Raw genomic sequence first — 21,807 nt, 5'->3', positions numbered from 1 at the left:
AAACAAATATTTCATCCCAAACGGGGAAACGGAACCAACATGAAGACCAACAATTCAGTAAAAAAACACTTTAAAGGACAAAACTGTCCCTGATTGAGGTTAAAGGCTAATTTATGCTCCAGATAACAGGACGGAGCATTTTATCCATCTTTGCATCATTTATTGGCTAAATCTGAACAGACTGCAGTACCACCAGTCACCACAGGGGGCAGTATGGAGCAGGATATCTGACATGCAACCAGTAAAAGGAACAAAGAAGCAGCCGTCATGTAATTAATGTCCGACAGACCTCCGTCCTTTGCAGTCCCTCTTTTTTGATGTTGCTTTCTGAGAATGAACGTCATCATGACGTCTCCATGTTTACCGTCTGAAACCGACGTCAGAACTCAGAGGTGAACTCTGCACTGCCCTCTGCTGGATCTGCTGGGTACTACCATGCTAGCATCAGGGCTACGTAAGAGGTCAGTGACGTTTGAAACGGATAAACTTCTATATGAATGTAAAAGAAGCAGAAAGGAGGCTCCAATAAAAACAACTAAAACAACTTTTTTTTGAAAAACCCATTTTCATCTCCAACATACAACTGATGTCCAATGCATCGCAACATGGACGTCACAATGACAGGGTTTTAGGGGGTTTTGGTCAAGTTGTTACATTTCTCAGTGAATATTTTGTGTAAAATCACAAGAATCTATTTTATCTCTGTATTTTAATGCCAAATGAAGTAACCAGTAGGTCTGACTGCAGCTAAATCTCCTCTGCTGCATGAATAAGAACTAAATCCTCTGAACTCTGGAAAACTGGACCTCTGCCTGGGAGGATTCCTTCTGAAAACAATATTTTAAAATGTCTTTGAAACGTTTTTATCAACCTGAGAAAAAACGTTTCAGTCGCTTTCGACGTTAAAATGTTGGTGAGAATTTCTGCTGTTGTAGACGTGGATGATACTGGAACGGTGGAAGTAAATATGTTTCCTGCTACAGAATACTGCTGCTGATGACGAGCATCAACCGAACGCACTCAGTGGTACCTGAACACAGAAACTGACGTATGATGTGGTAATAAGCCACGTTGCCTCTACGTATTTCTTAATCGTGACCTTTAGTGCAGATTATTGGTGGAATAAAGTAACTGTGACGTCACTGTGACGCTGGTTATCAGCTCACCAGTCAGCCACACGTTCTGACATTCAGGTCAACCAGCAGCTGACCAATCAGAATCAGCCGTTTGCAGCAGGACATAAAGACCAGAAAGAAAAGAGAAAGCAGTCAGTAAATCATTGTCCACGTCTGCCAGCATCCTGTCTTCCAGGTGAGACGTTTGGAGATGAAAAAGGTTTTAATACGTATTTCATGTGTTTCTGGAACAGGATGGGAAGTCATGAATCAGCTTCATGTTTCTAAAAGTTCCCAGCCGACCCTGAAGTAACCTGAGCCGGACTCTGATCCTGCTTCACATACAGGTCCAGATCCAGTCTTTGTTTCTTCTGTTTATGCAATAAAATCATTTCCAAACTCTCTGATCAATAACCAACTGATCGTTGCTAATTACTGACATGATCAGAAGTTTTGGTTTTCAGACGACAGACACAGAAACTGGTTCAGATCTTTGTTTTTCAGGAGAACCACAAAGTTTCTGCTTGATCCAATTCTTTTTATAGATCCCAACAATAACAACAACAACAACACCAACAACAAATATGATGGAAACAGGCAGACCAACAAGAAGTCCAAGACGTAGAGCCCTGCCTCCTCCATCCTGGTCTCCTCCACCCTGGTCTCCTCCGTCCTGGTCTCCTCCATCCTGGTCTCCTCCGTCCTGGTCTCCTCCATCCTGGTCTCCTCCACCCTGGTCTCCTCCACCCTGGTCTCCTCCGTCCTGGTCTCCTCCATCCTGGTCTCCTCCGTCCTGGTCTCCTCCGTCCTGGTCTCCTCCATCCTGGTCTCCTCCATCCTGGTCTCCTCCGTCCTGGTCTCCTCCGTCCTGGTCTCCTCCATCCTGGTCTCCTCCATCCTGGTCTCCTCCGTCCTGGTCTCCTCCATCCTGGTCTCCTCCACCCTGGTCTCCTCCGTCCTGGTCTCCTCCATCCTGGTCTCCTCCGTCCTGGTCTCCTCCATCCTGGTCTCCTCCACCCTGGTCTCCTCCACCCTGGTCTCCTCCGTCCTGGTCTCCTCCATCCTGGTCTCCTCCACGCTGGTCTCCTCCACCCTGGTCTCCTCCACCCTGGTCTCCTCCACCCTGGTCTCCTCCACCCTGGTCTCCTCCATGCTGGTCTCCTCCACCCTGGTCTCCTCCACCCTGGTCTCCTCCATGCTGGTCTCCTCCACCCTGGTCTCCTCCACCCTGGTCTCCTCCGTCCTGGTCTCCTCCGTCCTGGTCTCCTCCACCCTGGTCTCCTCCACCCTGGTCTCCTCCACCCTGGTCTCCTCCATGCTGGTCTCCTCCATCCTGGTCTCCTCCGTCCTGGTCTCCTCCACCCTGGTCTCCTCCACCCTGGTCTCCTCCACCCTGGCCTCCTCCACCCTGGTCTCCTCCACCCTGGTCTCCTCCATCCTGGTCTCCTCCACCCTGGTCTCCTCCATCCTGGTCTCCTCCACCCTGGTCTCCTCCACCCTGGTCTCCTCCATGCTGGTCTCCTCCACCCTGGTCTCCTCCACCCTGGTCTCCTCCACCCTGGTCTCCTCCATCCTGGTCTCCTCCACCCTGGTCTCCTCCATCCTGGTCTCCTCCACCCTGGTCTCCTCCACCCTGGTCTCCTCCACCCTGGTCTCCTCCATGCTGGTCTCCTCCATGCTGGTCTCCTCCGTCCTGGTCTCCTCCACCCTGGTCTCCTCCACCCTGGTCTCCTCCGTCCTGGTCTCCTCCATCCTGGTCTCCTCCATCCTGGTCTCCTCCACCCTGGTCTCCTCCGTCCTGGTCTCCTCCATCCTGGTCTCCTCCGTCCTGGTCTCCTCCACCCTGGTCTCCTCCATCCTGGTCTCCTCCACCCTGGTCTCCTCCATGCTGGTCTCCTCCATCCTGGTCTCCTCCATCCTGGTCTCCTCCGTCCTGGTCTCCTCCACCCTGGTCTCCTCCACCCTGGTCTCCTCCGTCCTGGTCTCCTCCATCCTGGTCTCCTCCATCCTGGTCTCCTCCACCCTGGTCTCCTCCATCCTGGTCTCCTCCACCCTGGTCTCCTCTGTCCTGGTCTCCTCCGTCCTGGTCTCCTCCGTCCTGGTCTCCTCCATCCTGGTCTCCTCCATGCTGGTCTCCTCCATCCTGGTCTCCTCCATGCTTGTCTCCTCCGTCCTGGTCTCCTCCACCCTGGTCTCCTCCGTCCTGGTCTCCTCCACCCTGGTCTCCTCCATCCTGGTCTCCTCCACCCTGGTCTCCTCCACCCTGGTCTCCTCCACCCTGGTCTCCTCCATCCTGGTCTCCTCCATGCTGGTCTCCTCCATCCTGGTCTCCTCCGTCCTGGTCTCCTCCACCCTGGTCTCCTCCGTCCTGGTCTCCTCCATCCTGGCCTCCTCCATCCTGGTCTCCTCCACCCTGGCCTCCTCCATCCTGGTCTCCTCCATGCTGGTCTCCTCCGTCCTGGTCTCCTCCACCCTGGTCTCCTCCATCCTGGTCTCCTCCACCCTGGTCTCCTCCATGCTGGTCTCCTCCATCCTGGTCTCCTCCACCCTGGTCTCCTCCATGCTGGTCTCCTCCGTCCTGGTCTCCTCCATCCTGGTCTCCTCCATGCTGGTCTCCTCCATCCTGGTCTCCTCCGTCCTGGTCTCCTCCACCCTGGTCTCCTCCATCCTGGTCTCCTCCGTCCTGGTCTCCTCCACCCTGGTCTCCTCCATGCTGGTCTCCTCCATCCTGGTCTCCTCCATGCTGGTCTCCTCCATCCTGGTCTCCTCCATGCTGGTCTCCTCCATCCTGGTCTCCTCCATCCTGGTCTCCTCCACCCTGGTCTCCTCCACCCTGGTCTCCTCCATGCTGGCCTCCTCCACCCTGGTCTCCTCCATGCTGGTCTCCTCCACCCTGGTCTCCTCCATCCTGGTCTCCTCCGTCCTGGTCTCCTCCACCCTGGTCTCCTCCATGCTGGTCTCCTCCACCCTGGTCTCCTCCATCCTGGTCTCCTCCGTCCTGGTCTCCTCCACCCTGGTCTCCTCCACCCTGGTCTCCTCCATGCTGGTCTCCTCCATGCTGGTCTCCTCCACCCTGGTCTCCTCCATCCTGGTCTCCTCCATCCTGGTCTCCTCCATCCTGGTCTCCTCCATGCTGTGATGTTCCTGCAGGTGAGCATGAGGAGAGCATCAGTATCAGGGAGGTGATGAATGATTTCCTCTTCAAACTGCTGTCACACATTATCTACTGCACTCAGACCAGCTGCTTTCTACAGAGTCTCATCAACAACATGTTTAGAAAACACAAACATCTGATCTGACATGTTTCACTCTCACATCAACAACCAGGAAGCTGCTTCACCTCTGATCCAGAGACAAACACACAAACTCACCTGGAGGAGGAACAACTTCCAGAAGGACGGTGAAGGTAATAGGGTGCTTTCCACTCTGGAAGACTCTACATCTATATGTTCCTGCATCATCAGTCGTTACATTCTTCAGAACCAGAGACACGTCTCCGTCCTTCATCTGTCTGTCCTGAAGATCCACCCGGTTCTGGAAAGATGGATGCTGGTGGAGGACATCAAAATGTCCGTCTCTGTAGATAAACACATCTTCTGGCTTCAGATCAGGTCTGGTCCATCTCACAGCGAGGATGTCTCCATCATGTCCAGTTCTACATGGCAGAGAGACGTCATGTCCAGGTTCAGCTGTGATGTTTGTCTGTCCTGCAGGAGGAAACATCACAGATCATGAAACTGGGATTCTTATTAAACCGGATCCTGGTGGTGTTCACATGTTCTCTTCATTCTCTCCTCACAACCAGTTAGACCACCAACAGTTCCTTCACATCTCAGAAAATAAAATCCTTTTCACATTGACTTGTCAGACAGAACTTACCAGCAGAAACAGGCAGGAGGAGGACGGCCCACATGAAGATCCACTCCGCAGACATTTTACGCGTTAACACAGTTTGTTGTAAAGTTTCGACACATCTGCGGTTCCACCAGGAAGATCAGGAAACCACCTTGACTTGTAAACAAGCGATATGTTTCACATTAATCAGAGTTAACATGCAGTATTAAAGTATAATATTATAAAGTAATAATTGAAACGAAAGCCCCGAAGCCAGTTTCGTTTCAGTGAAACGGATTTAGTCGAAACGCTGCATTGACTCCTGTCTGAAAACTCCGCCGACACATGACCGATGACGTAGGACTCATGTGTTTTTTGTTTTGTTTTTTTTTTGTTCAACAAAACTTTATTAAATCAACAAACAAAAAACAAATCATATATGCAGTATTGATCAAAATCAGAACAATAAGTCACTACATATAAGACAAACAAGGTTACATCCAAATTAATTAGAGTTCAACTTTGAAGAATGAACAAAAATATGAGAGGGTACAATTTAATGTGACAATGAAATGTACAGTATAACTTATGAAGAGGATGGATCTACACAATTAAAATGTTTTCATAAAAATTGAGAAGCCTCATATTCTTCATATTGTTTTTAAGGAGTTTCAGAGATTTAAAAGGTGAGTTTATTTCTATTTGGAATCAGGGAAATAGCAGTTGTTTGAGGAATCTTTGTTAATGAATAAAAAATTGGCTTGTAATATGAAATAGTTAACTACATGTTCAAGAGGTTTATTGTTGGGGTTTTGGGGTTTTCACAATGAAAAATGATATTGATTAGTTTTAAGGAGTACACAAGGTTCACGTGATCCGAGAGGCGACTTTTGAGAACAATTAAAAAACATTTTGTTTTCTCACAATCAAACAATAAATGTGTGACAGTTTCATCTTTTGCCTCACAAAAGGAACATTTATTGGTTATGTTAAAATATGTGGAGCTCACAACGTTAACTGGGTAAATATTATGAAGGATCTTAAAATGAATTTCTCTAGTTTAGTTGGAAATACAGCATTGATCAGGAAGAAGCCAAGCTTTCTCACATTTAACATATTGCATGTGAGATCTTCAAAAAAATTTACCACGTGGAGTGATTTGTCTTTTCAATTGAAACATCTGACGAATATTGTTTGTTATTACAGTTTTTGTTTGTTATGGTAATACCATTTACAAGTAACGTAGGCTGTATAACTATATGAGATCCAAAAGATAAATCATTTTTAATTAGAAAAATTATTCCAGGAGGAATAGCTTTCATTAAGAGGTTAAAATCTTTAGGAGTTACAGGAAAACCAGAATGTGCTAGAAATTGTTCATCAGTGAACATATTGCCAGTTACATCAAATAGTGATATGATATTGGAAATACCATGGTCCAATCAATACCTGAAAAACAAGGATCTCTTTTTCACAGTAATTTCCTCGTTGTTCCAGATGATCATCTTGTGAGGCGAGAAGTTGTGAGAAAAACATAATTTAGAGGCAAGAAGACACTGTTGATGAAACTTAGAAAGAGTAACTGATAGCTTAGTGGGAGAATAGTTACATTTTAAAAGGTAGGAAAGGCCACCAATTGTGTCAAATATATTATTTGGGATGAAAAATCTTCATCAAAACTCAACCAGAACTCAAAAGGAGTTCGGGTTTGTTTGACATTTTTCAACTCAGTTAACTTTAAAGGGTGAACAAAATCTGTAAAATTTTGGAAATGAAGTCCACCTAGATTTTTACTGTTTGAGAGAACATTTTTTTAAGTTTGCGAGGTTTATTTTTCCAAATAAAATTGAGGAATAGTTTATTTCTTTAATTATTTTTTCACAAAGAAATAAGCACAGAAAAGGATATACAAATGGGAAATTCAATCTACTTTTGTGAGGAGTACTCGACCAAACAGACTCAAATCTCTCTGAAGCAACTCTCTTTGTGAAACATCAATATCATATTTTTCCCTAAACACCTCATCGGAGTAAAATTTATGATTTGCATTTAGTAGATTATTTGTGGTGTTAACATTATTTATAAACCAATTATGTCGAAAAGTGTTTTGTTTGTGTGTAAGATATGTGGGGAAACTACGATGACTCTGCAGCAAGACTCGAAAGCAGAGACCCATCCAGTATGGCGGAAACGCTGGTTCAGTCTCCAATGTACAATGAGGCGTCTACATATATTGTATTTTATATATATATATATATATATATATATATATATATATATATATATATATATATATATATATATATACATATACATATATATATATATATGCTACCATGTAAAACTCTATCATTCAGAAACCAGGAAAAAGCATATGAACAAAATCCAAGAAATTCTTGTTCCAAGAAATTCCCACCGAGATGGATAATCACTTCTCCCAAACCATCATATATCCAAATAAACTCATTTAAACATTATCAGCTTGTTTCACAGCACACACGCTGTATCTAAATTATGTTAGAAAATCTAATGAATAACAGGACAACACATTAAGCCATAACTAACACACTGAGAATGTTACAACACTTTTTGAGAAGACGACCCCTCAGAATGAAGACTGACTGAACTGTTTGTGTTGGAGGTTCAATCAAGTTGAGGAAATTATTAGATCTGTACCTGTATTAACTACAGCTGACCACCAGGTGTCACTGTCTGGTCTATTTTATGTGGCTTTGAAGTGTTGACTCTTTTCTTTCCCAGTTCAATCAAATAGAAGCCCTAAAAGCTTTGCAAGGCTTCATCGACCCATCTCTAATATTAAATATTCACGTAGTTTAGCGTGAATTTCAAATCTACCTGGATCTTACGGAAGAAGCAGAGGCAGGTGACAAGTGTGTAACAATTTCCGGTTTTCAGAATAAAAGATGTGTTTTTGAGGGACAACTAAAAATTTTCATCTTCATCTTCATGCCACTTATCCAGGGTCAGGTCGCGGGGGCAGCAGCCTAAGCAGGAAAGCCCAGACTTCCCTCTCCCCAGCCACATTTGCCAACTCTGCGGGGGATCCCGAGGCGTTCCCAGGCCAGCCGAGAGATAAAATCCCTCCAGCGTGTCCTGGGTCTTCCCCGGGGTCTCCTCCCAGAGCGACGTGCCTGGAACACGTCACCAGGGAGGTCCAGGAGGCATCCTGACCAGATGCCCGAGCCACCTCAACTGGTTCCTCTCGATGCGGAGGAGCAGCGGCTCTACTCTGTTCTCCTCCCAGATGACCGAGCCCCTCACCCTATCTCTAAGGGAGAGCCCGGCCACCCTGCGGAGGAAACTCATTTCAGCCGCCTGTATACGAGATCTCCTTCTTTCAGTCACGACCCACAGCTCATGACCATAGATGAGGGTAGGAATGTAGATCGACTGGTAAATTGAGAGCTTCGCCTTCTGGCTCAGCTCCTTCTTCACCACAACAGACCGGCGTTGAGTCTGCATTACTGCCGACACCACGCCGATCCGTCTGTCGATCTCACGCTCCATCTTTCCCTCACTCGTGAACAAGACCCCGAGATATTTAAGCTCTTCCGCTTGAGGCAGGACCTGACTCCCGACCCGGAGAGGACAATCCACCCTATTCCAGCTGAGGACCATGGTCTCAGATTTGGAGGTGCTGATTCTCATCCCAGGCGCTTCAACCTCGGCCGCGAATCGCTCATGTGAGAGCTGAAGATCACAACCAGATGTAGCCAACAGGACCACGTCATCTGCAAAAAGCAGGGACCCAATCCTGAGGCCACCAAGCCGGATCCCTTCAGCACCTCGGCTGCACCTAGAAAATCTGTCCATATAAGTTATGAACAGAATCGGTGATAAAGGACAGCCTTGGCGGAGTCCAACCCTCACTGGAAACAAATCCGACTTACAACCGGCAATGCGAACCAAGCTCTGACACCTGTCGTACAGGGACCGGACAGCTTGTACAAGGGGGTCCTGTACCCCAAACTCCCGGAGTACCCCCCATAAGAGCCCCCGGGGGACAGGAGGCCTGGGGGATTGAATGCCTTCTCCAGGTCCACAAAGCACATGTAGACTGGTTGGGCAAGATCCCATGCCCCCTCCAGGACCCCAAGGAGGATATAGAGCTGGTCCACTGTTCTGCGACCAAGACGAAAACCACACTGCTCCTCCACTGATCCGGCGGATCCTCCCCAGGACCCCTGAATAGACCTTACCAGGGAGGCTGAGGAGTGTGATTCCCCTGTAATTGGAACACACCCTCTGGTCCCCCTTCTTAAAAAGGGGGACATACACACCCCCTTCTTAAAAAGGGGGACCACCACCCCAGTCTGCCAATCCAGCGGTACTGCCCCCGATGTCCACGCAATGCTGCAGGGGCGTGTCAGCCAGGACAGCCCCACAGCATCCAGAGCCTTAAGGAACTCCGGGTGGATCTCATCCACCCCCGGGGCCTTGCCGCCAAGGAGCTTTTTGACCACCTCAGTGACTTCAGCCCCAGAGATAGGAGAGTCCACCCCTGAGTCCCCCAGCTCTGCTTCTTTATCGGAAGACGTGTTGGTAGGATTGAGGAGGTCTTCGAAGTATTCCCTTCACCGACCCACAACTTCCCGAGTTGAGGTCAGCATCTCCCCATCTCCACTGTACACAGTGTTGATGGAGCACCGGATGGTGGACCAGGATCGCCTCGAAGCCGTCCGGAAGTCTTTCTCCATGGCCTCACCGAACTCGTCCCATGCCTGAGTTTTTGCCTTGGTGACAGCCGAAGCCGCATGCTGCTTAGCCTGTCGGTACCCATCAGCTGCCTCCAGAGTCCCACAGGCCAAGAAGGCCCGATAGGACTCCTTCTTCAGCTTGATGGCATCCCTCACTGCTGGTGTCCACCAACGAGTCCTGGGATTACCACCACGACAGGCACCAACGACCCTACAGCCACAGCTCCGGCTGGCCGCCTCAGCAATAGAGGCATGGAACACAGCCCATTCTTTTTTTTTTTTTTTTTTGTCTTGTCCAGCATTTAAGCAGGCAAAATGGATTTTCTGGATGCTGTATTCTGCTGGGCAAATTTACTTTGCCAAGGGGAGCATCATAGATATCATGCTCCCCTTGATATTCTGTTTTTTTTTTTTTTTTTTTCGATTTATTTTGCATAATTGTTGTAATTGTATTACAAAGTTTGTACTGCTGGACCGGACCGGAGAGGACAGAAGAGGGACAGAAAGAGAATCGAAAAGAATGGAAAACAGAAAACACCTTGTAGAGAGAAAAAGAGAGAGAGAAAGAAAAAAAAGACTGAAAAAGAGAACAACCTACATACATTTGCGTGTATATAAGCACACATAGCCACTTATATATACACACATCCATACACCTATACACACTGGAGTCATGTTCCCCCTGCGGGAGGACGAAGCCATCAACTATCAGGAAAACCCAGAACAAACAAGCTAAATTAGACACACAGGAAGAAAACCAGCCATTGTTAGTAAATGAACCTGCAGGCGACTCAGTGACTGTGTCACATGCAGAACATACAGAGTGGAACGTGTTCAGAGAAGAGTGATCATACCAATGTGGCCCCGCCCACACGCAAGCAAGAGGAGGGCCCAGAGAAACCCGAGGCTCGAGCTGCTGGCGGCCGTCCCCAAGCACAGATCCCAACCACCCCGCTCCGGAGCCAGCCATGCATCCACCCAGGAGGTGGTAGAGGGGGGGCCCCAGCAGAGCCCCTCATGGTCAGGGGGAACAGGCCCCAGCAGGCCCGGACCGGCAAAGCCTGGCTCCACCGGGCACCGGCCACCCAGGGCAGACAGAGTGCGGGCCCCAGGACCCCAAGAGCCCAAAGGCAACCCCCCCACCCCCGCAGGCAGAAGGTGCAGCCCACGCCAATGGAGAGCCAGGACACCCAGACCACCACTGAGCGACAGCAAGGCCGCAACTCAGTGCACCGGCCGCGCTCCCCGGACACCAAGGCCCTTTTACCCCTCCCACACTCACACACACTCTCTCGCACACACACACACACACTGTCTATCCTGTCGCTTACAGACACCCCGCTCCTCTGCCCCCCACCCCATTCACACTCACACCCCATAACATCCCGCCTCACACACTCCCCTCGACACACCCTCACACTCATCACGCATCCCGTACTCAGTCCCCATCCACTCACACTTCTGCTTTACATTCAACCCACCCCAGTTCCCCTTATACACTGTCCCCCTATACATGCCCATACTCCGACCCCATCCCTTCACCTCGCTCCACCTCTATACACCCACACACACACAATCACATACTCCACTCTACACACACTCCACTCTCACCCCCCTTTCATTCGGCCTCATATTCCTTCTACACAAGCACACTACATCATACACGCATCAATCTCATTGTGTACCCCCTAACATGCCCCTTCCCATACCCCAGCCATCCTCATCCGTGTCCCATTGCCCACCCACTTAACTGGATTATTTCCCCCTTATCCCCCAGATCTGACCGGCTTCCCCACCCCCTATCTGAGCCAACTCACCACCAGGTGGTGATCAGTTGACAGCTCCTCCCCCTCTTCACCCGAGTGTCCAAGGCATGTGGCCGCAGGTCCAACGATACGATTACAAAGTCGATCATCGAACTGCGGCCCAGGGAATCCTGATGCCAGGTGTATATATGGACACTCTTATGTTCAACATGGTGTTCGTTATGGACAATCCATGACGAGCACAGAAGTCCAATAACAAAACACCATTTGGGTTCAGAGGGGGGGGACCATGCCTCCCAATCACTCCCCTCCAGGTCTCACTGTCATTGCCCACGTGAGCATTGAAGTCCCCCAGCAGAACAATGGAGTCCCCAGAAGGAGCACCCTCCAGCACTCCCTCCAAGGACTCCAGAAAGGGTGGGTACTCTGAACTGCTGTTGGTGCATAAGCACAGACAACAGTCAGGACCCGTCCCCCCACCCGGAGGCGGAGGGAAACTACCCTTTCATCCACCGGGGTAAACCCCAACGTGCAGGCACCAAGCTGGGGGCTGATGAGAATGCCCACACCTGCTCGGCGCCTCTCACCATGAGCAACTCCAGAGTGGAAGAAGGTCCAGCCCCTCTCGAGGGTTCTGGTTCCAGAGCCCAAGCCATGCGTCGAGGTGAGTCCAACTATATCTAGTCGGAACCGCTCAACCTCGCGCACAAGCTCAGGCTCCTTCCCCACCAGAGAGGTGACGTTCCACGTCCCTAGAGCCAGCTTCTGCAGCCGGGGATCGGACCGCCGGGGTCCCCGCCTCTTGCTGCCGCCCAGCTCACATTGCACCCGACCCCTACGGCTCCTCCCGCAGATGGTGAGCCCACGGGAGGTGGGGCCCATGTAACCCTTTCGGGCTGAGCCCGACCGGGCCCCATGGGCAACGGCCCAGCCACCAGGCCTGGCTCCAGAGGGGGGTCCAGGTGACCCGCATCCGAGCAAGGGGACATTTGCCCCCATACTTGTAGTCATCATAGAGGTTGATGAGCCGTGCTTGGTCTGGTCCCTCCCCTAGACACCTGTTTGCCATGGGTGACCCTACCAGGGGCACAAAGCCCCAGACAACATAGCTGCTAGGATCTTCAGGACACACAAACCCCTCCACCACGATAAGGTGACGGCTCAGGGAGGGACTAAAAATATATGTCGTATAATTTTACATCCAATATAATTCAGAGGCTTTGTTTAAAAAGGCAACATGACCTGAATGTTATTCAGCTTGTGCCTATAGGGGTATGAGTGTGTATGTAAGTCGCTTTGGATAAAAGTGTCTGTTAAATGACTGTGGAATAGAATAGAATAGAATAGAATAGAATACAATACAATACAATACAACAGAATAGCTACAAATGTATGATTAACATTAATCATGTAAACTATTTGTAATATTAATATAAAATAAGTAATAAAAGACATAATTGGTTCTCAGACAGTGTAGGACTGTGCTCCAGGACCAATTTGGGGTCAGAAGGTCATATAAATGGGAAGCTATTGAGCAAAAAATCTATTATTACAGTACATCTACACAATTGATTGTTCTAGCTCTAACTTTGCTTCTACCGTACATTTTAAAAAGTAATCTTAAAACACATTTTCATTCTTTCGCTCCCAGCCCAGACCACTTCTGCTTCATGGGCTATAGTTTGATTTTATTTATTGGTTGTATTGGTTTTATTTACTATTTATTATTTAGTTTGTTCCTATAGTTTTAATTTCTTTTTTTTAGAACAGCTTTTTTTGCAGACTATTTTAGATATACTGCACTGCAGTAGAAGTAAAGTAGTCCTTGAGCAGTATATCTGGTTTTTGTGAATGCTGTGATTTTGGAAGCTTAGACAGTTTTTTTTTTTACCCTAGTTCTGTACCTTTCACTCCACCCCTTGCTTTATTAACTTTTTTTAATGTTATTTATTAATTTTCCTTTTCCCCTCCCAGGCTCAGCATTTCCATATCAGGACTGATGATTACAATAAAAATATTCAAGTCAAAGGCAGAAAGAGATCCGGCGACCAGGGCAGGCCCCTACTTCCTTCGCCCAGCCATCTACCCATGGAAGACAATCCAGGCTTTAGGAGGCCAGCAAGCCCCAGCTCCAGACTCAACAACCTCCTCAACCCAACCCACAGAAGCAAAGCAATCTGGGTCTGCCAAGGCAGTGATTCAATACATCAACATGGGATGGTGGCAATGGTGAAACAGGAGTTGAGATGGTGAAAGTCAGGACTTTGGCCTTGAATGGTGTGCAAAAATGGATTTCAAAGGGTTGATGACATCCTTTGATGTTAGGACTATGACAGGACAGTTTCCACAAGTCTTCATGCTGAATCTATTCCCACCAGATTTTCTTCCCAGTAGAAACAAGTCTGCTCTCAATGTTTGCCATGGTCCGGCTGTAGTGTTGGCATCAGTGGTTCTGTCTCTTTACTGGTTTGAAAACTGGTTCATTCAGCTGCTGACTCAGCTCAGGCCACTTCACTAACTTGTGCTTTTTAGCTGCCATTCATCACTTAGCAACAAATAGAGCGAGCTTATAGATATTTGTAACATGTTTATCATTGTAATGAAAGTGGTGTGATTCTGTTCATATTTCTGTCATTGCTTGTATTTCTGTCATCTGTACATACTGTACATACAGTAACTGTAACAGTCACCCTCAGCTGTATGATGAGATGAAAAAACCCACCCAGCCTGACATGTACAGGAAGAGGGCGGGCTGTATTTGGGGCCCCAACATTCAGTAATGAAGACTTGGTCAAACGACTGAGTGGTACGATGACGGAAGCATCTCTCCAGCGTCTGCTCCGTAAGTACACAACCTTGTTTGTCCTCTTTAGCCAGAAGTCATTTTACTGTCTGTTCCTTTAAGAAGTGGTGGTCTGGATATAAAGATGGAGGTTAGATGGAAAACATGTGTCAATGTGTTATTTTAGCAGGAACTTTAGAACGTTTACACAGCCAGTCAGGCAGAGCACAACATGCTGTGAAAAATAACATTTAAACAGGAGAGAATAAATGTGTTTCCATTCAAAGTTACAAGTTGGATCATGAACATTTACCCAGTAAAGTATTCATATAACATGACCTGCCTGCTCATCTTTACCTCTCAGTTAAGCCGTAATATATTGATCGCATCCTATACTGAATTTTAAAGTATTGATACGTTTCCCATAAAATATAACCCCAACCCACATGATGATATTAATTAAAAGAAAAAGAACATTTTTCTGTGTAAATCTTTCATGAGCTGTGTTTGTCTGCTTTATGACTCAGTATCTTGTCTTTCTAAAACAAACCAACCTGGGTGTTACTTCTCTCCAGTTCTGACGTCTCTGCTGATCTGCACAACTGATCAATGTAGGAAAACTTTCATCACTGTTCAAAACTTTTAACTATTTTTGAGTTGTTATTAATCAGGATCAATATTTTAAGCAAAAATGTCTGCTATTAAAGCAAAGTTGTTAATGAATAAATGACATTCAATCCTCCTCACTTTCAACCTCATATGTCTACCTTTTTCCTTTCATCCCTCTCAGCTCGTCTGACCATCAGTCCCAGCAGATCTCAGGTTTATAGAAGAGACTCTGTGTGTCTGATCTGTGAGGACGACGACGGCTCTGCTGGATGGACGGTGAGGAGAAACACAACCAGAGACACCAGGACTCAGTGTGGATCTGGGTGGGGAAAACCTGCGGGTTCCTCCTGTAACATCAGCTACACCGTCCAGCGTGACACTGGAGTGTACTGGTGTGAGTCCAGAGAGGGAGCAACCAGTAACAGCATCAACCTGACTGTCACTGGTAAGATGAGACTGTGGAGTTAGTGGTGATGAAGCTGTGTGGAAATGGATGAAATGCTGGAGTTTGTCTCTGTGTTGAGGTGGATCAGTGATCCTGCAGAGTCCTGTCCTCCCTGTGATGGAGGGAGATGACCTCACTCTGAGCTGTCAATCAAAGCCTCCCTCCAACCTCCCAGCTGCTTTCTATAAAGATGGCTCCCTCATCAGGACTGAGTCTACAGGTCACATGACCCTCCACCATGTTAGCAGGTCTGATGAAGGTCTCTACAGGTGTAGCATCAGCAGTCATGGAGAGTCTCCACCCAGCTGGATCTCTGTCACAGGTGAGGAGCTTCACTCTCATTTCAACACTTCTTTCATCCACTCAGTCACCTGACCAGGTGGGATTCTCTCTGCAGGTAAACCTGGAGCTCCGCCCACTACTGTAGCCCCGCCCCCTGCCTCCTCCTCCCTCCATGTTGGCTTCATGGTGCTCCTCCACCTGCTGGTGTTCTGTCCGTACTTCATCTCCACTCTCCTCATGGTGTCTTTATATCCACACAGAGACAAAGGTAACACTCTGAACCGTTCACTCACCTGTCAATCAATCAATCAATCAATCATCATGTTCTCTCTAACCTGCTCTGTCTGCAGGAAGCCAGCTGCCCGTCTCCATGGAGATGACTCCATCCTCCCAGGCTGAGCAGGGATTGGCTGATGACTATGATGACGTCACCACAGAGCATCATTTAAACTGAGCTGAACATCTCATCTCTCTCTTCTCCTGATGTTCTTCTTTCACATGAAACGTCTTCAGACTTTAGAAGCCACATGTTTCTAGAACGGAGCTCAACATCTGGGAACCTTTAGTCCAGTCAGCCCACCAGGTTCTGCTTCTGTGTGTAGATGTACTACATGGTTTCAGTTCCCATTTGCCACTTTGTTTGTCTGAGTTTCTTCCCTGTTGTTCCTCGGCTTATTAAATGACATTTCTCAGTATTTCCTCTGCCTCCTGCCTCTCCATCCAGCATCTGGCTCCACATCTCCACCACCGCTTCACCACAGCACAAACTGGCCAAACATGGACCCAGCGGGTTCCTACAGATCCAACAAGGCCTTCACCAAGGTGCATTTGGCTACCAGGGTATATTTGGACAGCAGGGCGGGTCCCTACTGTGCAGCTGGCAGCAGCCAGGAGGTTTGTTGCTGTGTTGACGGCCAACCACAGTTTTTTAGTGTCACCTCCATCTCCCCCCAGTTTCCTGAGAGGCTGTACTTATGGGGGTCCAGGCTGGCTTTCCAGACTTTTCCTGGGAAACCCAGATCTTATGGTTCTGCATGGACTGCAGCGATGGCCAGATGGAGGCGTATTTGTAGACGACCTCGCCTCCCATCATCACCTGCAGCTCCATGGACCAAGTTCCCAGTGTTCCCAGTAGCTCCAGCACCAGCTCCACGGTGGATGTCTCCGGTGTCGCCACCAGCTCCACATCCCGGTCCAGCGTCCATCCAGCGCTGCAGTCACAGCCCTGGACCATACCGCCTGTCTCCAAGGAGGTCCCTGGTCAGGATGGTCCACCTCCAGTGGTTCCAGTCTCAGAGGATGTCGCTCCTCCTCCACATTTGGTTCCTGGATCCAGGGATGTTGGTCCTCTGTCATCGCTGCTCCTGCCTCTTCACCGCTGGGCTTGTGGCCGTCCTGTCTTGGAGGCCTGACTTCGTTGACCGATCCAAGGTGTCCCACCTCGCCAGTCTTCCCCGGTGTGGCTTCTGGACCATCTTCCTGAACCAAGTCTGCTGTCGATGTGGTCTCCAGACCTTCCTCCAGACCTTCTACCCCTGTCGTCTCAACCTTTTCTGAGTGTATATGTTCTGCTTGGTTCCACTTCCCATCCAGCATTTGGGTCCACATCTCCACCACCAGAATTCTGCGTTTTCAGGGATGGATTCTGTTTCACTGAATGATTTCTACATTTATACCATGCATGATGATTATTCCAGCTTTGTATTTACAAGATGCTGAATTACAAACTGGTATTTATGTTGTTTCATCTCAGCTGGTGATGAAGTTGGAGACCAAGACGTCACATACAGTGACATCACAATATCACATTGTGGACAACAGAAAATGCACCAAAACAAAGGTAAAAGCTTTTTCTATGAGTGTGTTGCAGGACACTGAGATGTGGAAATCTGAAGCTTTTTATCTAAAGATGGAACATTTATTTCTAAAAGCCTCATTCATACATTATCTTCACATTTCCATGGTTTCTTCTGATAATATATTCATTTAATACTTCATGGACTGAGACGGGTAGATCATCAGCGGTACAGCCAGCACTGTCAGAACCTTTACACGACTTTCTCACAGTACTGGTGCATTGTGGTGGGCACCAGTGGTTCATGTACTGGTCTGTTTGCAGCCTGTGGTTGTTCTGCTATCAGACTGGAACAGCTCTGTGGTCGTCCAGCTTCCTGGTTCTGAAAGAAAACACATCAGATAAACATCACCTACATGTTTCTATGATGTGAACATGAATGACCTGCATGCTTGTGTGTATTGATCCCTGCAGACGTATTATGTGTGCACGAGGCTGCAGTATCTGCAGTCATGTAACCTGCATGTTTTCATTCTGCAGAGAGTCAACCAGCTACCATCTACTCAGCAGTGACAACACCAGACGTCACTTATGGACAAATAATCGTCAGAAATAAGCAGGAAAAGACAAAGAAAAGAGGTAAACATGGTATTTTACCCTGAGTTCCGCCTGGCAGGCAGTGCTTGTCTAACTAAGCTGTGATTGGTTCATTTCAGTCAGATTTTTATAAATGAGACTTAAAACTCAGAAATGTTGCTGATGGGTTTAAACCAGAGAGAAACTGGTTCTATCTGCTTATTCTCCAGCTGAGGTTGGAGCCTTCTTGCTGCCATGCGAGGGTGCAAACCACCCCCCCCCCCCCCCACCCTGCAGCCCACACATCATATCATGTGGTGGAAAAACACCATGAGATCAGAAAACAAAGATTATTCTGAACACAGCAGTCATGAAGTTTCTCAGGGTTCTGTGCTTCCATACCACCGTCCACTTCATCAGGTCCACCTTCTAGTACCGGGTTGGACCCCTTTGTCCTCCAGAACCGCTTTAGTTCTTGGTGTGATGGGGTCTACAAGGTGCTGGAAACGTTCCTCAGAGATTCTGCTGCATGTTGACGTGAAGTTTCACACAGTTGCTGCAGATTTGTTGGCTGTAGTCGTCTTGTTGACACGTCTCTGCAGCATCGTGTGGACGTTGGGGACTGTGGACTGGCAGAGTGGGGTGGTGGTCCCACTGGTTGAGAAGGGATGTTCCAGCTACAGGAGGATCAGAGTCCTCGGCCTCCCTGGTCAGGTCTGTTCAGAGTCCTGGAGAGGAGGGTCTGTCAGATAGTTGAGGAGGATCAGGGTGGTTTTTGTCCTGGTTGTGGACTTCTGGAGGGCCTATGAGAGTTTCTACAACTGGTCTACATGAGCTTTGTGGACTTGCAGAAGGAGTTCAGCTGTGTCCCAGGAGTCTGCAGTACCAGAACCCCTTGTACGAGCTAACTGGTCCCTGCATGCCAGAGTCTGGTCCACATTGCTGGCAGTAAGTCAGACTCGGTTCCAGTGAGGGATGGACTCCTCCAAAGCTGGACTTCATCACCGATAGAACCTCTAGGATCAGCAGAGGTATTGAGGAGTCCAGTTTGGTGGTTTCAGGATTGAGTCCTTCAGCCCAGGGTGAACCGGTCTGGATGAGAATCAGCTCCTCCAGATCTGAGGCCAGGGTCCTCATCCAGAAGGGGGTGGAGAGTCCTCTTTGGGTCCAGAATGAGGTCCTGGTCCAGGTGGAGGAGTTCAGGTATCTGGGGGTCTTGTTGCTGAGTGAAGGAAGGATGAAGCCCGAGGCCTGAAGGAAGATCGGTGCAGCGTCTGCAGTGATGCAGATATCAGATAATAACATCAGACTTTGATAAACAGACATGGATGTTATTATCGTCATGTCCGTGTTGCAGAGCTGAAGGCTTTGCTGATGATCTGGTTTATTTAGTATCATAAGATCACAGGAAGCCGAGGGACGATGAGGAGAAGGTGTGAACACGTCTTGTTTTCACCTCTTCAAGCTGCATCGTAATGCTAGCACAAAGTTCTGACACTTGTACATATAAAAGACATCTGAGCTGATAAAACCACAAGGAGAGCTTCCTCTAGACGCTGCAGCACGGCGGTGGCTGATGATGGTGTGACAGCAGGTATATTTTCCAGCGTGTGGTCAGCGTGTTAGCTTCTCTACAAGCCGGTCGCTTTGCGGTCGCCTGCGTCTTCTTTCTGACTAACAGCCACCACTTACACATGAATACCACTCGTTCTCAGTAGCGTCACTAAATCAGGCCACAGTTGAAGAAAATGCAGCTTTTGTTGGTCTTAAGGGCTTTTTCATGAGATTTTAGAATAACTAAATGTTGTCCAGTTGGATCAGAACAACATTTGTGACTCTAACCTGCACCGGCTGCATGGAGGAGGTTCAGCCTGTTGACCTCGCCCAGCGATCCCACCCCGACATGCTGAAACCTCTGAGCTTTTAGTCCTGATGGCCGATGAAGAAGGAAAACTGTGTAAAACTCGGAGCTGAAGCTTTAAAGACGTGTCTTCATGTCCGTAAACTCTCCTGAACTTTGTGTTTGTTCCCAGAGCTTCCAGCAGAGCCAGACGTTCTCTACTCTTCACTGAGGTAGTCCACCAGTCCAACCACTGATGTCCTCTGCTGGCTCCAGCTGCTTCACAGCAGCCTTCATCGTCCCAACGTCCTCATCGTCGTCTCCAAAGTCCAGGCTGTTTTAGTTGGTCAAAGCTGCTAATGCTAATTTGCTTCTAAACTTGTTGAGACAGTTTCTCTCTGCCACTTGATAACCAGGGGCATCGCTATAGCAACCTCCTGATGCGTGTATGACAGATCTTGTTAGCAGAGCAGCATGACAATGAGGGGAAAGATGGGGATTTAAGTTAAAAAAAAAAAAAAAAAAAAAAGCCATTTCGCAGCTATTTACTGAAACCAAAACAATAAAATCATAAGTCTTGAAATCTTGAAGTATGAGATATATGCATCATCACATGCACGTGGAGTGGTACTGTTTCTTCGAATCAGGTAGAGCTCCTTGAAACAGGGCAAGATTTCTTTTGGCATCCACACACCTGTTGTATACAATCAGAAACCACTGTCAGTTAAAAGCAAGCGGCAACCTCCAGCGGTTAAAAGTGAAGCCAATGCGAAAGAGCAAAAACTGCAGTTCCCCCTTCATCCACTAGGGGCTCCAAACCAAACCGAATCCTCATAGACTCCCATGTTAAAAAGACCAACTTCACAGCAGAAATAAACATGTTTACAGCAGGAATAAACATGTTTACAGCAGGAATAAACATGTTTACAGCAGGAATAAACATGTTTACAGCAGGAATAAACATGTTTACAGCCTGGTCCAAAAATCCATTTTCCGTTTAATGGGTCAGGTTTACCTTCATGACAACTGTTGGGGGAGTGATTTTTTTTTTCTAACTCACCCATTTAGAAATAATTTAATCTCAAAATTTGACATATTTAGGGGCGTGTCCTTTTGATTGACAGGTACCAGATCTTCCGCTTCAAGTCAGAAGAACGTAGAACAACCGCAGTTTTTAGTGGCTTAAAAACACGACTTAGCTTTAGCCGGGTTACCTTCGTTAGCTGGTTATCTCCGGGTTAGCTTGGTTAGCTCTTAGCTACATACAGATCGGAGATCGCAAGATGTCAATCATCCACCATGACGTTCACAGCCCCCCTCTAAGCTCCACCTCTTTGCCCATATTTGTATTTTCCAGGAAAGACGACACGCATGCCCCTGCCAAGATGGTGATGGTAGGAACCGCCCACCGAGCTTTAATTCAGCTCTTCAGAAACCTACGGGTGACGTCACGGAGGCTCCGCCCATCTTTTATATACAGTCTATGGTTAAAAGTGAAGTCTATGACAAAATGACAAAAACTGCAGCTCCCTCCTCATTCACCAGGGGCTCGAAAACCAAACAATACAAAGACGGAGGTGAATTTTATTTTAATCATAAATGTTTGAATCAAATCTGATCTTGAAATTGGGGGGGGGGGCGTGCTCTTTATGTTTGACAAGTATCTGATATCTGGTGGCAAGAAAACAGAATGCAGCACAACAAAGCCGGCTTATGGCACGCTTTAACCTTAGCCCACCTATCTTCGTTAGGTGGGCTAAGGAAGCTCCGCCCATCTTTTATCTACTGTGTATGGTTGTGCGCATATATGGACACTCACACTGGTATCCAGGAGTGACAGAGGAGAACTACTTTATCATGTAGATAAATGGATACTGTGTAAGTCTACGTCAGTCCAAAGTGCTGTTTGACATCATGGCACGTTGCTGCAAACGTATGTCTGACAGGATATTATGCGGTTCCAAAGTCATGACTTCAACAGCACAAAAACTTTGTTCCCTCTATAAATGCAACTCATTTACACACATTTCAGACAAGATCAATAG

At 47.8% G+C, this 21,807-nt stretch overlaps 1 protein-coding gene across 1 annotated transcript; it reads left to right on the top strand.

The window, feature by feature from the left end:
• Positions 1-10,523: 10,523 nt before the first annotated feature.
• Positions 10,524-16,005, top strand: LOC306769326 (basement membrane-specific heparan sulfate proteoglycan core protein-like; the record flags this gene model as incomplete). Its single annotated transcript, XM_079257892.1, has 5 exons — positions 10,524-10,818; positions 15,006-15,269; positions 15,349-15,591; positions 15,667-15,819; positions 15,902-16,005. 5 exons carry the CDS (start codon positions 10,524-10,526, stop codon positions 16,003-16,005), a joined length of 1,059 nt encoding a protein of 352 aa, XP_079114018.1.
• Between the last annotated feature and the right edge of the window lie 5,802 nt (positions 16,006-21,807).

The sequence above is a fragment of the Telmatherina bonti genome, assembly GCF_933228915.1.
Source record: "Telmatherina bonti genome assembly, chromosome: 18".
In the NCBI taxonomy this organism is placed as follows: Eukaryota; Metazoa; Chordata; class Actinopteri; order Atheriniformes; family Telmatherinidae; genus Telmatherina; species Telmatherina bonti.
The sequence above is the reverse complement of the archived record's forward strand: the minus strand, read 5'-3'. Positions and strand labels throughout refer to the sequence as shown.